The 18091-nt window shown below is 50.2% G+C and overlaps 1 protein-coding gene across 3 annotated transcripts in view; it reads right to left on the bottom strand.

Moving 5' to 3' along the window:
• Window positions 1-662, bottom strand: part of SCFD1 (sec1 family domain containing 1) — a 178753-nt gene extending 178091 nt beyond the window's left edge. Inside the window, exon 1 of one of the 3 annotated variants that reach the window (XM_073577826.1) lies at window positions 523-662. In XM_073577826.1, coding sequence (XP_073433927.1) covers window positions 523-553 — 31 coding nt within the window. In that variant the 5' untranslated portion in view covers window positions 554-662. Of the gene's footprint in view, window positions 1-340; window positions 479-522 lie in introns of those variants that run through there. The other 2 variants (XM_073577827.1, XM_073577828.1) reach the window with 2 other exon arrangements.
• Between the last annotated feature and the right edge of the window lie 17429 nt (window positions 663-18091).

Here is an 18091-nt window from a genome sequence, read left to right as displayed (position 1 = left end):
GACTACGGGGAGGGGGGGCGCGCGCGGAGACTACGGGGAGGGGGGGGCGCGCGCGGAGACTACGGGGAGGGGGGGCGCGCGCGGAGACTACGGGGAGGGGGGGGCGCGCGCGGAGACTACGGGGAGGGGGGGCGCGCGCGGAGACTACGGGGAGGGGGGGCGCGCGCGGAGACTACGGGGAGGGGGGGCGCGCGCGGAGACTACGGGGAGGGGGGGCGCGCGCGGAGACTACGGGGAGGGGGGGCGCGCGCGGAAGCTACGCCGCACACCATCTGCCATCGCTCTACATCACTGCCACAAATGCTCCACATATTCTGCACTTTGAGGATGTTTTTTTTACCACAGAAGCTGATTACAACCCATCAAATGGAATGACAGCCAACAACAGGGTCACTATGTGAATCATTAGCCAGAGCTGCCTGTTACTATGGTGACGCAGGCTTCACACTAGCAGAGCACCCGTTTACACCGCACACAGGCCTCCACATCCCGTACACCATACTTATCTCATTTACTTCTCACCCGTCTGTTTTTCCCGGATAGAGGCCGCCATCTTTGCTCCTCCTCCTCTCCTCGTGACGTCACAGACGGTGACGCGGCAGCCACGGCTCACCGTATGGCCAGCTGTGTCTCCATAGCGACTGGATTGGAACCTGGAAGCGATTCTCCTTTTCCTATTGGCTGAGCAGCTAACACGTGTCCACCTACACTTTGAACCCGGAAGTGTGTGCGTACCACGATGGATAAGATTAAGCCGAGAACGGAAACAACCGACGTGTCACCTCTGTATGTAATATATCCCCAGCGGGGGGGCACGCTGACCTGTGCTACATTTGGAGGCTCTGGAAGTTTTCATGTAAACTGAGCACCTTTTCCAGGTCCCTTTGGAACAGTTTTCTTCTGTCCCCTGGTAATAACTGTGCAGCTGTTTGCCTTTGGCTGCTGGCCAATCAAAACATGGCCACATCCACAGAGAATGCAGTGATATACGCCCAGTTGGCTGTAGACAAAATTTGCTTCTTTATGTGAAACAGACAAGGTTGGAATTGTACTAACTGGTCACAAGCGGCGGGTTGGTGTAGATAGTGAATGTGTATAGGTATACAGTAGCATGTAAAAGTTTGGGCACCCCTGGTCCAAATTACCGTTATTGTGAATAGTTAAGTAAGTTGAAGATGAAATGATCTCTAAAAGGGATGAAGTTAAAGGTGACAAATTTCCTTTGCATTTTAGGGGGAAAAATCTATTGTCATTTTTTTTTTTTCATTTTAAAAATTACAAAAAGGTAATTGGGTTAGTGCAAAAGTCTGGGCACCCTTGGAAATTTGTGTGCTCAGATAACTTTCAGGCCTTTATTAGCCTGTTAGGGTTATGGCTTGTTCACTGTCATCGTTAGGAAAGGCCAGGTGATGCAAGCTGCCCAGCTTTATAAAAACCCAGCCTCCTGTAACCTTGTGCCAAAAAACAGAAGCCATGGGTTCTTCTAAGCAGCTGCCTTGAACTCTGAAAATGGTGGAGGCCCACAAAGCAGAAGGCTGTTTGACTGTTCAGAGACACCTGCACAAATACGGCTTTCATAGAAGAGTCTTATCGGAAGAAAACCTCTCCTGCGTCCTCCCCATAAAATTCAGCATCAGAAGTATGCAAAAGAACATCTAAACAAGCCTGATGCATTTTGGAAACAAGTCCTGTGGACCGATGAGGTTAACCCCTTAGTGACGGCCAAATTTTTGAAAACTGACACTGACCAGTGTCACTTTATGTAGTAATAACTCTGGAACACTTCAACATATCCCAGTGATTTTGAGACGTTTTATTCGTGACACATTATACTTTATTATAATAGTACATTTAGGTCAATATGTTTTGTGTTTATTTTTAAAAAATATCGGAAATTTGACAAAACTGTAAAAAATAGCAATTTTCAAACTTGGAAAGAGTATCCCTTTAATCCAGATAGTTATACCACACAAAAACATTAATAAAAAACATTTCCCTCATGTCTGCTTTACAGCAGCACCATTTGTAAAATGTTATTTAATTTTGTAACATTTTAGAAGGTTTAAAAATGTAGCAGCAATTTTTCCTTTTTTCCAAGGAAATTTACAAAAAAATTTTTAGGGACCTATCCAGGTTTGAAGTGACTTTGGGGTCCTATATATCAAAAACCCTGAAAAAGTGATACCATTTTAAAAATAGCACCCATCTTCATATTGAAAACTGCTGTCAGGTAGTTTATTAACCGTGCTTTTCAGAAATTAAAGCAAAGTGACACAACAGGAATGAAAAAATGTATTTTTATGACCTAAATGTCACTAACATCTAAACATGTTACTATAGCCGTCAGACTTTAAAGCTGCTATTTGGTCATGAATTGCCATGGTAAACATCAAGACTACACAGTCATGATCTCAGGGTGCTGATGGGGATAAAGAGGAAGCCCCCCCACTCTGTTATCCATTGACAGCATCATCTAAGGGGTTAAACAGATATGGACGGTGCCAACACTGATTGTGGCTAATGCAGCAAGTTGTCAGCTATGGTGTACAGCCGACAGCTGCTGGATTGTCACCTGTATGGGGATGCTATTCTCTTATATTTCAGGTCAGTTAAAAGACGTATTGGTAGTAGTGTTGAGCGATACCACCCGATACTGAAAAATATCGGATCGGAATGGATCGGCCGATCTAAAAAAAGTATCGGGTATCGCCGATTCTGATCCCGGAAGTCCCATTCAAGTCAATGGAACAGAAATATCGGAATTAAAAAAAAGCCTTTCTTTCCTTGTAGGTTAATTCTACATGAAGAAAAACAACTAATAATAATGTAGAATGTATTGTGGGAGGTGTAGGAGACATTAAAGGCATAGAGGTTTAGCCCAATCAAATGGAATTGCAGGATTTTTTTTTTTTTTAAAGACGTTCGTAGTTACAAAGATATTGACTATGTTAAAGTCTTTAATATTTTGTCAGATATGTATGTTTCAATACTTCCATGCTCTTCACCTTCTTTTTTACTTCTCCCACACTTTCTCCTTCATCATCCTCAGCAGCAGCATCTTTTTCATCAACTTCTTCACCTTATTCATCTTCTTCTTCTTCTTCACCTTCTTCCTATATTTTTTTTTTTTTTTTTTACATTCTTCATATTCTTCTTATTCAACTATTATTCTACTTCTTCATCTTCTTCCTATTCTTCTTCTTCATCATATTCTTATTTGTGTCAGGCATTCCTGTAGTTGTAATCTATAAAAGTTATAAGATTACACCTTACGTTCTGCCTGTCACAAAAGATTTACAACAGGATTTGTCCGCGTTCAGTTTGGCCTGCAGCAGCAGGCCTTTTCCAGGGGCACCACGAGGAGGAACGGACTCACCCCCATACACTGCTTAGTCTTCTTCTGCTTATAAATTAGATAATATCATTTGCTCAGATTTTTAGTCTGATGCTTAATGTTCTTCTGCTTTTGGTTTTTATGCTTCTTGTTCGTCTGTCTCTTGTTGTTCTGCATCTTGGTGGTTGTCTTCATGTTCTTTGTCCTCTTGGTCATCTTCTTCAGGGTCATCTTTTAGGTATTCTTCTGTGTGGTCTTCAGGTTCATGGTCTTCAGGGTCATTGTCAGGGAGATCCGAAGTGAGAATCAAAAACCATTTCCACAAGCTTGAACTTGGAAAAGTAGCAGAAGGTACAAGAAGGCTGAGGAACTGCCAAGAACCAGCTGACGGTACTGGAACCCGGATGGGTAGCAGAAGGAACAATAGCAAATGGAACTAGCGAGTACCAGCTGACGGTGCTCGAACCCGGAGGGGCAGCAGAAGGAACAAGAGCCAATGGCACAACTGTGGACCAGCTGACAGTGCTGGAACACGGTTACTAAGCAGGAGGTACCTGTGCTACAAAGCATTACCAAGGACCAGCAGACATTGCTGGAACTCGGATACCTAGGCCAAAGGCTCTGCCGAGAACCAGCTGACGGTGCTGGAACCCGGATGGGTAGCCGAAGCTGCAAGAGCAAATGAAACTAGCGAGGACCACCTGACAGTGCTGGAACCCGGAGGGGCAGCAGAAGGAAGAAGAGCCAATGGGACAACCGTGGATCAGCTGACTGTGCTGGAACACGGTTACTAAGCAGGAGGTACCGGTGCTACAAAGCACTACCAAGACCAGCAGACGTTGCTGGAACTTGGATACGGAGAAGGAGGCACCTAGGCCAAAGGCTCTGCCGAGAAACAGCTGACGGTGCTGGGTAGCAGAAGGTACCCATAATCAACAAAGTTGCAAGGCCGCAAGCAGGATGCAGTTACCGAATTCCACAGTCCAACAGGGGGTGCTTGTCCTATTGGCACTACGGAACCAGCCTTTAGTACCAGAACCCGCAGCCCACATAGGAAGCACCAAAACTGCAGGCACCATAGACTCGGCTAACCCGACCGCAACACGACAGGACAACGTATTGGTGGCAAAGTGACATTGACACTACCCAGAAACAGCAGGCTTGCTGGAACCAGGCTGGGCAGGAGGGAGTACCCGTGCCAAAGACACTGCCGAGAACCAGCTGACGGTGCTGGAACCCGGATGGGTAGCAGAAGGAACAAGAGCCAATAGCGCAACTGTGGACCAGCTGACGGTGCTGGAACACGGTTTCTAAGCAGGAGGTACCTGTGCGTTAAAGCACTACCAAGAACCAGCAGACGTTGCTGGAACTCGGACACCGAGAAGGAGGCACCTCGGCCAAAGGCTCTGCCGAGAAACAGCTGACGGTGCTGGAACCCGGCTGGGCAGGAGGGAGTACCCGTGCCAAAGACACTGCCGAGAATCAGCTGACGGTGCTGGAACCCGGATGAGTAGCAGAAGGAACAAGAGCCAATGGCACAACTGTGGACCAGCTGACGGTGCTGGAACACGGTTTCTAAGCAGGAGGTACCTGTGCGTTAAAGCACTACCAAGAACCAGCAGACGTTGCTGGAACTCGGACACCGAGAATGAGGCTGGAGGTGCTGGAACCCGGCTGGGCAGGAGGGAGTACCCGTGCCAAAGACACTGCCGAGAACCAGCTGACGGTGCTGGAACCCAGATGGGTAGCAGAAGTAGTAATGGGAATGGGGACAGAGCAGGAGACATTGCCGGACACACATCAGGGGATCAACTGACGTGACTGAGCCCCAGTAACACAGGAACAAGTGTGGATTGTGCAGACGACACTTCAGAGCAGCGGCTGGCGGGGTTGGAGGCCAGGGGAAATACTAGAGACAGTAGAGCCAGAGGCCGAAGTGGACCACGGTTAAAAATAAGTAGTAGTGTGACGGTGTAGGCAGCAGGAGACTTTGCCATTCACACAGCAGGGGGGCAGCTGGCGTTACTGAACCCCACAGACACAGGAGCGAGTGTTTCTATCTGTGCGGACGGCACTTCCAAGCTACAACTGGCTGTGTTGGAGTCCAGGATCAATGCTCCGAGCAGGCTGAGGCCTACTTGGAGCAAGTAGAAAATAAGATGTTGCATGATTTTGGAGGCAGCAGGAGACTTTGCCATCCGCACAGCAGGGCAACAGCTGGCGTTACTGAACCCCACAGACACAGGAGCGAGTGTTTCTATCTTTGTGGACGGCACTTCCAAGCTACAACTGGCTGTGTTGGAGCCCAGGATGAAGCATGCAGCAGGCGGAGGCCAACTTGCAGCTGGTTTTATAGAGGTTGTAGACTACTACTGATTGTAACCTTGCTTCACTATGGCCTCCGGCTCCACTGTCTCTAGTATTTCCCCTGGCTTCAACCCCGCCAGTCACAGCTCTGAAGTGGCGTCTGCACAATCCACACTTGTTCCTGTGTTACTGTGGCTCAGTCACGTCAGTTGATCCCCTGATGTGTGTCTGGCAAGGTTTCCTGCTCAGTCCTCATTCACATTACTAGTAATGAGAATATGTGGACAGAGCAGGAGACATTGCCGGACACACATCAAGGGATCAACTGACGTGACTGAGCCCCAGTAACTCAGGAACAAGTGTGGATTGTGCAGACGCCACTTCAGAGCAGCAACTGGCGGGGTTGGAGGCCAGGGGAAAAGCTAGAGACAGTGGAGCCAGAGACCTAAGTGGAGCACGGTTAAAAATCAGTAGTAGTTTGAATGTGGATGGAGCAGGAGACTTTGCCGTCTACACAGCAGGGGAACAGCTGGCGTTTCTGAACCCCACTAACACAGGAGCTAGTGTGTTTTTCTCTGGGAAGACGACACTTCTGAACACCAACTGGCGTTGTTGGAGCCCCGGATGAGGCATGGAGCAGGCTGAGGCCTGATGTTATTGGCATGTGGAGGCAGCAGGAGACTTCGCCGTCTACACAGCAGGGGAACAGCTGGCATTACTGAACCCCACTAACACAGGAGCTAGTGTGTTTTTCTCTGGAAAGACGACACTTCTGAACACCAGCTGGCGTTGTTGGAGCCCAGGTTGAGGCATGGAGCAGGCTGAGGCCTGATGTTGTTGGCATGTGGAGGCAGCAGGAGACTTTGCCGTCTACACAGCAGGGGAACAGCTGGCATTACTGAACCCCACTAACACAGGAGCTAGTGTGTTTTTCTCTGTAAAGACGGCACTTCTGAACACCAACTGGCGTTGTTGGAGCCCAGGATGAGGCATGCAGCAGGCGGAGGCCTACTTGAAGCTGGTTTTATAGAGGTTGTAGACTACAACTGATTGTAACCGTGCTCCACTTAGGCCTCTTGCTCCACTGTCTCTAGTATTTCCACTGGCCTCCAACCCCGCCATTTCCAGCTCTGAAGTGGCGTCAGCACAATCCGCACTTGTTCCTGTGTTACTGGGGCTCAGTCCCGTCAGTTGATCCCCTGATGTGTGTCCGGCAAGGTCTCCTGCTCTGTCCTCATTTACACTACTAGTAATGGGAATGTGAACAGAGCAGGAGACCTTGCCGGACACACATCAGGGGATCAACTGACGTGACTGAGCCCAAGTAACACAGGAACAAGTATGGATTGTGCAGACACCACTTCAGAGCTGTAACAGGCGGGGTTGGAGGCCGGGGAAATACTAGAGACAGTGGAGCCAGAGGCCTAAGTGGAGCACGGTTAAAAATCAGTAGGAGTTTGAATGTGGATGGAGCAGGAGACTTTGCCGTCCACACAGCAGGAGAGCAGCTGGCGTTACTGAACCCCACTAACACAGGAGCTAGTGTGTTTTTCTCTATGCAGACGACACATCTGAGCGACAACTGGCTGTGTTGAAGCCCAGGGATTATAGTTCAGGTGGTAGAAACATGAACACAACAGGAGACCTGGATACAGTTACCAACCAATTATTTAGTCGGGAAGAGGACTGGCAAATTCTGGAGAGATCCAGGCCTTGTTCATTTTCAGAAAAGTAAGCCGGTCGACGTTATCAGAAGATAGTCGCGTGCGACGGTCTGTTAGTACACCACCTGCGGCACTAAAGACGCGTTCCGATAATACACTGGCAGCAGGGCAAGCCAGCACCTCCAATGCATACTGGCTAAGCTCTGGCCATGTATCCAGCTTAGAGACCCAAAACTTGAAGGGGGAAGAGCCATCTGGGAGTACATTGACAGGGCAAGACGTAGTCTGTCACCATCTGACGGAAACGTTGCCTCCTGCTGACTGGAGCCGTCTGTGATGGTGTAGACAATTGTGGCGGACACACAAAACTTTGCCACATTTGGGCTATAGTGGTCTTGCCTTGTGCTGAGGCGCTGCCTCTGCTCCCTCTTTGTGCCGAGTTTCCTCCACTGCCTCGACGCACAGAGCTGCTTTGTAAAGCACTAGCACCACTGCTGTCGGGTGGAATGGAAAACATGATGGACTGCACCAGTGTGTCTTGGTACTCCCACAGTTTACGCTCCCGGTTCAACGTTGGTATGAGGCTTTGTAAGGTGTCCCGGTAGCGAGGATCTAGGAGGGTGTACACCCAATAATCAGCCATGTAGAGAATGTGGGCGATGCGGCGGTCGTTTCTCAGGCACTGCAGCATGAAATCAACCATGTGCTGCAGACTCCCAACTGCCAAAGAACCGCTGTCCCCTGCTTGAGGCGTGATCTCTGCCTGCTCTGCATCACCCCACCCTCCCTGTAAATACTAACTAGAGCTTTGTGTACCTCCCTCCTCTGGAGAGATGTCTTCCTCCTCCATCGACTCCTCCTCATCCTCCTCACAAAATGTCCCCTGCCTAGGCCTTTGTGAGGAACCACGTAGCGCAGACTGTCCAGAAGCAGATGGCATTTGGGACTCCTCATCCTCCACCTCTTCCAAAACCTCATCCCTTAGTGCTTGCAGTGTTTTTTGAAGCAGGCAGATAAGGGGGACAGTCATGCTGACTAGTGCATCATCTGCGCTCGCCATCTGCGTGGAATCATCGAAGGCACGCAAAACGAGGCAGATGTCCTTCATAGAGGCCCACTCAGTGGTGCTGAAGTGTGACCGGCGCACAGTGACTTGTTTGCGCCTGATGCAGCTGGTACTCCTTGACTGCTGCCTGCTGCTCACACAACCGCTCCAACATATGTAACTTTGAATTCCACCTGGTGGGTAGGTTACATATGATGCGATGTTCCAGAAGGCGTAATTGGCGCTGCAGAGCAGCAAGGCGCGATCTTGCCGTGCTGGAACGCCGCAAGTGAGTGCACTCTATGCGGACCTTGTGCAGCAGTGCATCAAGATCCGGATAGTCCCTCAGAAAGCTCTGCACGACCAAGTTCAGCACATGTGCCAGACATGGGATGTGTGTGAGGTTGCCTAGGCCAAGAGCTGCCACCAGATTTCGGCCATTGTCACACACTACCAAGCCCGGCTGGAGATTCGCTTGCACAAACCACACGTCGCTCTCCTGCTTGATGGCATTCCAGAGCTCCTGCGCTGTGTGGCTTCAATTCCCCAAAGAAATTAATTTGAGTACGGCCTGTTGACGTTTGGCCACGGCTGTGCTCATATCGGTCGTAACAGGCTCCTGCTGCGCTGTTTCTGAGGAACTTCAGTAGGAGGAGGAGTCTATGTGTACAGACTGGATTCCTGCAATCCGTGGAGTTGGCAGAACACGTACAGCGCCACTCTCCAGATCTATACCCAGCTCCACAACATTGACCCAATGGGCAGTGAGGGAAAGGGTATCGTCCCTGTCCATGGTTACTGGTCCACGCATCGGTGGTCAGGTGGACCTTGCTACTAGCGGCGTTTAGTAGCGCATGTTTTATTTTTCCCTCCACATGTTTCTGCAGGGCAGGGACGGCTCGCCTGCTGAAATAAAAGCGGCTGGGCACGGTATATTTTGGGACTGCCAATGCCATGAAGTCCCGGAAAGTGTCAGTCTCCACCAGCCTGAATGAGAGCATTTCAAGTGCCAGTAGTTTGGCAATGCTAGCATTCAGAGCCTGTGCTCGGGGATGGTTTGCCGAGTACGGCCGCCTTTTATCCCATGCCTGTGCTACCGATGGCTGTCGAGTGGCCTGGGAGTGTGAGGATGACTGGGAATGTGGTGCTGTGGGTGGAATGTCACAGGGTCTCCGGACAACAGTGCCAGAGGTTCTTCCTTGGCGATCCTGTGAGGAAGCCGAACCAGCTGTGTGTGAGCTGGAGGAAGAGGCCCCAACACGAGCTGAAGAGGTGGTAGGTAGTGCTGTACGTTGGCCTACGTCTTCAGTGTGTCTGTGTAACTCCACCTCGTGCTTTGTCCGCACATGTTTCCACATATTAGTGGTATTGAGGTTGCTGACATTTTTCCCTCTTTTGACTCTCTGATGACACAGCTTGCATTTGACAAAGCAAATGTCATCTGCAACTGTGTCAAAAAAGGACCACGCACTGCAAGTCTTTGGAGCGCCCGTTTTGGCTTTTGAAAGAGGAATGCTCCTAACAGGTTACGAAGTGGAGGCTACAGGCAACCAAGTCTGCCCCCTCCCTCTCCTTCCTGTTTTGGCCATTCGGGGAATCTCTTCCTCAGAGCTGCACCCACCACCTTCCTGTTCCTCACGCCATGATGGGTCAAGGACCTCATCTTCTATACTCCCCTCTTCAAACACCTGCTTCTCCTGGGTTGTCTCGCCAGCACCGTACGCACCAGAAAGTGGCACCTGTGTCTCGTCATCATCTGATGCGTACTGAGGTGTGCTGACCATAGGCACTGGGCCACCCGCCTCTTCAGATTCAGAGGGACAAAGAAGTTGCGTATCACTGCCTACTCCCTCTTCTTCACATTCTGGAATGCTGCTTGGCTGGCCCCCTCTTTCCAAGCCAACAGATTCAGAGAACAGAAGTAGAGACTGTGATGGCTCCTATCCAGGGCTCTCTGACTGCCTGGGCACTTTGGCAGGTGGTGAAGAGACAGATGGTTGCTCTTCGGTGCCCTGGCCCTGAGAGGATGTGGAAGTCATTGAAGTCGATGCGTTAGCTGCCATCCATCCGACAACAGCTTCAATTTGTTCCTCCCGCAGCAGTGGGGTACGGCGAGGTCCTACAAAGCTGCGCATAAAGGACTGTTGCCTGCTAAAACTGGGGGATGCTGACTCACTGGTTCCCGCAGCAGGCACAGAATTCCCACGTCCTCTCCCTGCAGAGTCCCCATGTCCTCTCCCTGCAGAATCCCCATATCCTCTCCCTGCTGAAACTCCACGCCCACCTGCCTTACTCCCTGCCTTCTTCATCTTGCTAGACTGATAAAGATAGACAGAAAAGTACAAAGGGGGGCTTAGTGTGCTTATTCCTGAACAGCTGGTTACAGGTAGAAGAAACACTAATTTTATGAAGTGTGTGTGGACTACACTTTAATAGGAGCTAATGTGGCCTACACAACTTTCAAATGTAGTGTTTGGTGAACTTTATTGGGTTTTTTTGTGAAAAAAAACTAAAAGGATGTGACCAAAGATTTGAAAGTGATAGTATCGCCAACTTTTTGGAGCTATTACAATGCAGGCAGGTAACCTACAATGCAAAAGATGAGGCTCCAAAAAAATTGGGTAATACTAATCTGGCTGCAGATGAAGGGAACAAGCCAGAAAAAAAGGCTCCTCTATCTACTCCTATATAGTGTTTGCAACCAACCAATGTAGATGGATACGGATGGATGCAATTAAAGAAAAATATGTGTGAGGCAGTGACGCACGCTGAGTGGCCTACAACCAGACGTAGCTGCAGGACACACTACTCAGCGTGAGCTGCACTCACACACAGTCAGAGACCTCTCAGACAGCCGTGAACAGTGCAGCTATGTGGGCACTAGCACTGAAAGGCTGCAGAAATGCTCCGCTGTCTACTCCTAGAGTGTTTGCAACCACTGTATATGGATACGGATGGATGCACACTAATAGGAGAAGAAAAAATGAGCTGCAATAAAAGAAAAATGTGTGAGGCAGTGACGCACGCTGAGCGGCCTACAACCAGACATAGCTGCAGGACACACTACTCAGCGTGAGCTGCACTCACACACAGTCAGAGACCTCTCAGACAGCCGTGAACAGTGCAGCTAAGTGGGCGCTAGCACTGAAAGGCTGCAGAAAGGCTCCGCTGTCTACTACTAGTGTTTGCAACCAACGTATAAGGATATGGATGGAAGCACACTAGATAGAATTTTTGAAAAATAAGCAGCTCAAAAAGAAAAATATGTATGAGGCAGCAGTGAGGCACGCTGGGCGGCCTACAACCAGACGTGGCTGCAGGACCCACTCCACAGCGTGAGCTGCACTCACACAGCCCTTGCAGACAGCTGTGAACACTGCTGCTAGGGAAAAGCAAGCTACAGTGGTGGTTTATGTAGCCTGGTTAAAGCACAATATGTTTTGTGGAATCGCTATTTCTAACTGTCCCTCACAGTCTTCAACAGCAGCCTGTCCCTAACTGAATTCACAGCAGAGTGACCAGAAATGGCGGCGGCGGCTTTTATAGTGCATCATGACATCATTTCAGCATCCAATCTTAGCCATGCCAATAGTTAACATGCCTAACAGGATGTGCCCACACTTCTGAGGATTCCCATTGGCTGAATCAAAGCGAGCGGGCTCATAGCATTATGGGAACTTCCGATTCCGGTATCCGATATGAAAAAAGTATCGGAAGTCAGTATCGGAATTCCAATACAGCTAATATCGGCCGATACCCGATACTTGCGGTATCGGAGTGCTCAACACTAATTGGTAGTCATTAAGTTGTTAAACTAGAACTCTTTGGCCACAATGATCAAAGGTACTTGTGGAGAAAAAAAGGTACAGTATTGCAGGAAAAGAACATCTCGCCATTAAGCTTTATTATTTTTTTTATGCAAATTTACTGTATGCAGGCATTTAGGCTTAATCCTATACAGGGTATCTGTAACCTTTTTACTAAGTGAGCATAGTTATACCTTCACTGTCTATATATTATTGATAGTAAACACTTCCCGCTTTTGGGCACTCTTTTTTCTTTATAGTTTTTTTTCCTATATATGATTTTATTAAAATGTGTAATAAAAAATTGATTTTATATTTTACTTTCTGATTCATTTCTTCAACTATGATTATGCAAGCCCATAAATGCACCTGGGGCAAATCCAACCCTCTTAAGTCCAAAAATGCACCCGAGAGGAAACCACCCCCCTTACGTCCAAAACTGCACTGAGGACAAAATCACCCCCCTTACATCCAAAAATGCACCCGAGACGAAACCACCCCCTTACATAAAAAGACACCCTGGACGAAACCACTCCCCCTTATGTCCAACAATGCACTCGGGACTAAACCACACCTCCCTTACGTTCAAAAATGCACCTGAGATGAAACCACCCCCCTTACATCCAAAAATGCACCCGGGACAAAACAATTCCCCCGTACGTCCAAAAATGCACCTGGTATGAATCCAACCTCCCTTACGTCCAAAAGCGCACCAGGACGAAACCATTCCCCCCTACGTCCAAAAATGAACCCTGGAGGAAACCACCCCCCATTTTGTAAAAATGCATCCGGGACGAAACCACCTGTCCTTTCGTCCAAAAATGCACCCGGGATGAAGCCATCCCCCTTGCGTCCAAAAATGCACCCGGGACAAAACCACCCCCCTTACGCAAAAATGTTCCCAGGACGAAACCACCCCCCTTACGTCCAAAAATGCACTCGAGAAGAAACCACCCCCCTTACGTAAAATTGCACCTGGGTCGAAACCACCCGCCCTAACGTCCAAAAATGCACCCGGGACGAAACCAATCCCCCTTACGTCCAAAAATGTAGCCGGGACGAAACCACCCCCCTATGTCCAAAAATGCACCTTGGACGAATCCAACCCCCCTACGTCCAAAAATGCATCCTGGAGGAAACCACCCCCTTCCAAAAATGCACTCGGGACGAAACCACCCTCCTTACATAAAAGCGCACCCTGAACGAAACCATCCACCTTACGTCCAAAAATGCACCTGGGATGAAAGCATCCCCCCTTACGTAAAAAAAATGCACCCGGGATGAAACCACCCCCCCAACGTAAAAATGCTACCGGGACGAAACCACTCCCCCTACGTTCAAAAATGCATCGGGACAAAACCACCCCCCTATACGTAAGAATCCTCACGGAACAAAACTACCCCCTTATGTCCAAAAATAAACCCGGGACAAAACCACCCCCCTTAAGTCCAAAAGTGTACCCTGGACAAAACCACCCCCCTTACGTGAAAAGGCACCCTGGACAAAACCACCCCCCCTTTTTTTCCAAAAATGCACCCGGGACGAAGATTACACCTTACGTTCTGCCTGTCACAAAAGATTTACAACAGGATTTGTCCGCATTCAGTTTGGCCAGCAGCAGCAGGCCTTTTCCAGGGGCACCACGAGGAGGAACGGACTCACCCCCATACACTGCTTAGTCTTCTTCTGCTTATAAATTAGATAATATCATTTGCTCAGATTTTTAGTCTGATGCTTAATGTTCTTCTGCTTTTGGTTTTTATGCTTCTTGTTCGTCTGTCTCTTGTTGTTCTGCATCTTGGTAGTTGTCTTCATGTTCTTTGTCCTCTTGGTCATCTTCTTCAGGGTCATCTTTTAGGTATTCTTCTGTGTGGTCTTCAGGTTCATGGTCTTCAGGGTCATTGTCAGGGAGATCCGGAGTGAGAATCAAAAACCATTTCCACAAGCTTGAACTTGGAAAAGTAGCAGAAGGTACAAGAAGGCTGAGGAACTGCCAAGAACCAGCTGACGGTACTGGAACCCGGATGGGTAGCAGAAGGAACAATAGCAAATGGAACTAGCGAGTACCAGCTGACGGTGCTCGAACCCGGAGGGGCAGCAGAAGGAATAAGAGCCAATGGCACAACTGTGGACCAGCTGACAGTGCTGGAACACGGTTACTAAGCAGGAGGTACCTGTGCTACAAAGCATTACCAAGGACCAGCAGACATTGCTGGAACTCGGATACCTAGGCCAAAGGCTCTGCCGAGAACCAGCTGACGGTGCTGGAACCCGGATGGGTAGCCGAAGCTGCAAGAGCAAATGAAACTAGCGAGGACCACCTGACAGTGCTGGAACCTGGAGGGGCAGCAGAAGGAAGAAGAGCCAATGGGACAACCGTGGATCAGCTGACGGTGCTGGAACACGGTTACTAAGCAGGAGGTACCGGTGCTATAAAGCACTACCAAGACCAGCAGACGTTGCTGGAACTTGGATACCGAGAAGGAGGCACCTAGGCCAAAGGCTCTGCCGAGAAACAGCTGACGGTGCTGGGTAGCAGAAGGTACCCATAATCAACAAAGTTGCAAGGCCGCGAGCAGGATGCAGTTACCGAATCCCACAGTCCAACAGGGGGTGCTTGTCCTATTGGCACTACGGAACCAGCCTTTAGTACCAGAACCCGCAGCCCACATAGGAAGCACCAAAACTGCAGGCACCATAGACTCGGCTAACCCGACCGCAACACGACAGGACAACGTATTGGTGGCAAAGTGACATTGACACTACCCAGAAACAGCAGGCTTGCTGGAACCAGGCTGGGTAGGAGGGAGTACCCGTGCCAAAGACACTGCCGAGAACCAGCTGACGGTGCTGGAACCCGGATGGGTAGCAGAAGGAACAAGAGCCAATAGCGCAACTGTGGACCAGCTGACGGTGCTGGAACACGGTTTTTAAGCAGGAGGTACCTGTGCGTTAAAGCACTACCAAGAACCAGCAGACGTTGCTGGAACTCGGACACCGAGAAGGAGGCACCTCGGCCAAAGGCTCTGCCGAGAAACAGCTGACGGTGCTGGAACCCGGCTGGGCAGGAGGGAGTACCCGTGCCAAAGACACTGCCGAGAATCAGCTGACGGTGCTGGAACCCGGATGAGTAGCAGAAGGAACAAGAGCCAATGGCACAACTGTGGACCAGCTGACGGTGCTGGAACACGGTTTCTAAGCAGGAGGTACCTGTGCGTTAAAGCACTACCAAGAACCAGCAGACGTTGCTGGAACTCGGACACCGAGAAGGAGGCACCTCGGCCAAAGGCCCTGCCGAGAAACAGCTGACGGTGCTGGAACCCGGCTGGGCAGGAGGGAGTACCCGTGCCAAAGACACTGCCGAGAACTAGCTGACGGTGCTGGAACCAGGATGGGTAGCAGAAGGAAGAAGAGCCAATAGCACAACTGTGGACCAGCTGACGGTGCTGGAACACGGTTTCTAAGCAGGAGGTACCTGTGCGTTAAAGCACTACTAAGAACCAGCAGACGTTGCTGGAACTCGGACACCGAGAAGGAAGCACCTCGGCCAAAGGCTCTGCCGAGAAACAGCTGACGGTGCTGCAACCCGGCTGGGCAGGAGGGAGTACCCGTGCCAAAGACACTGCCAAGAACCAACTGACGGTGCTGGAACCAGGATCGGTAGCAGAAGGAAGAAGAGCCAATGGCACAACTGTGGACCAGCTGACGGTGCTGGAACACGGTTTCTAAGCAGGAGGTACCTGTGCGTTAAAGCACTACCAAGAACCAGCAGACGTTGCTGGAACTCGGACACCGAGAATGAGGCTGGAGGTGCTGGAACCCGGCTGGGCAGGAGGGAGTACCCGTGCCAAAGACACTGCCGAGAACCAGCTAACGGTGCTGGAACCCAGATGGGTAGCAGAAGTAGTAATGGGAATGGGGACAGAGCAGGAGACATTGCCGGACACACATCAGGGGATCAACTGACGTGACTGAGCCCCAGTAACACAGGAACAAGTGTGGATTGTGCAGACGACACTTCAGAGCAGCGACTGGTGGGGTTGGAGGCCAGGGGAAATACTAGAGACAGTAGAGCCAGAGGCCGAAGTGGACCACGGTTAAAAATAAGTAGTAGTGTGATGGTGTAGGCAGCAGGAGACTTTGCCATTCACACAGCAGGGGGGCAGCTGGCGTTACTGAACCCCACAGACACAGGAGCGAGTGTTTCTATCTGTGCGGACGGCACTTCCAAGCTACAACTGGCTGTGTTGGAGCCCAGGATCAATGCTCCAAGCAGGCTGAGGCCTACTTGGAGAAAGTAGAAAATAAGATGTTGCATGATTTTGGAGGCAGCAGGAGACTTTGCCATCCGCACAGCAGGGCAACAGCTGGCGTTACTGAACCCCACAGACACAGGAGCGAGTGTTTCTATCTTTGTGGACGGCACTTCCAAGCTACAACTGGCTGTGTTGGAGCCCAGGATGAAGCATGCAGCAGGCGGAGGCCAACTTGCAGCTGGTTTTATAGAGGTTGTAGACTACTACTGATTGTAACCTTGCTTCACTATGGCCTCCGGCTCCACTGTCTCTAGTATTTCCCCTGGCTTCAACCCCGCCAGTTACAGCTCTGAAGTGGCGTCTGCACAATCCACACTTGTTCCTGTGTTACTGTGGCTCAGTCACGTCAGTTGATCCCCTGATGTGTGTCTGGCAAGGTTTCCTGCTCAGTCCTCATTCACACTACTAGTAATGAGAATATGTGGACAGAGCAGGAGACATTGCCGGATACACATCAAGGGATCAACTGATGTGACTGAGCCCCAGTAACTCAGGAACAAGTGTGGATTGTGCAGACGCCACTTCAGAGCAGCAACTGGCGGGGTTGGAGGCCAGGGGAAAAGCTAGAGACAGTGGAGCCAGAGACCTAAGTGGAGCACGGTTAAAAATCAGTAGTAGTTTGAATGTGGATGGAGCAGGAGACTTTGCCGTCTACACAGCAGGGGAACAGCTGGCGTTTCTGAACCCCACTAACACAGGAGCTAGTGTGTTTTTCTCTGGGAAGACGACACTTCTGAACACCAACTGGCGTTGTTGGAGCCCCGGATGAGGCATGGAGCAGGCTGAGGCCTGATGTTATTGGCATGTGGAGGCAGCAGGAGACTTCGCCGTCTACACAGCAGGGGAACAGCTGGCATTACTGAACCCCACTAACACAGGAGCTAGTGTGTTTTTCTCTGGGAAGACGACACTTCTGAACACCAACTGGCGTTGTTGGAGCCCAGGTTGAGACATGGAGCAGGCTGAGGCCTGATGTTTTGGGCATGTGGAGTCAGCAGGAGACATTGCCGTCTACACAGCAGGGGAACAGCTGGCGTTACTGAACCCCACTAACACAGGAGCTAGTGTGTTTTTCTCTGGGAAGACGACACTTCTGAACACCAACTGGCGTTGTTGGAGCCCAGGTTGAGGCATGGAGCAGGCTGAGGCCTGATGTTGTTGGCATGTGGAGGCAGCAGGAGACTTTGCCGTCTACACAGCAGGGGAACAGCTGGCATTACTGAACCCCACTAACACAGAAGCTAGTGTGTTTTTCTCTGTAAAGACGGCACTTCTGAACACCAACTGGCGTTGTTGGAGCCCAGGATGAGGCATGCAGCAGGCGGAGGCCTACTTGAAGCTGGTTTTATAGAGGTTGTAGACTACAACTGATTGTAACCGTGCTCCACTTAGGCCTCTGGCTCCACTGTCTCTAGTATTTCCACTGGCCTCCAACCCCGCCATTTCCAGCTCTGAAGTGGCGTCAGCACAATCCGCACTTGTTCCTGTGTTACTGGGGCTCAGTCCCGTCAGTTGATCCCCTGATGTGTGTCCGGCAAGGTCTCCTGCTCTGTCCTCATTTACACTACTAGTAATGGGAATGTGAACAGAGCAGGAGACCTTGCCGGACACACATCAGG

The sequence above is a fragment of the Dendrobates tinctorius genome, unplaced genomic scaffold, assembly GCF_039654945.1.
Source record: "Dendrobates tinctorius isolate UK_male_01 unplaced genomic scaffold, ASM3965494v1 ptg000057l, whole genome shotgun sequence".
NCBI classification, from domain to species: domain Eukaryota; kingdom Metazoa; phylum Chordata; class Amphibia; order Anura; family Dendrobatidae; genus Dendrobates; species Dendrobates tinctorius.
This window is presented reverse-complemented; position numbering and strand designations above follow the sequence as displayed.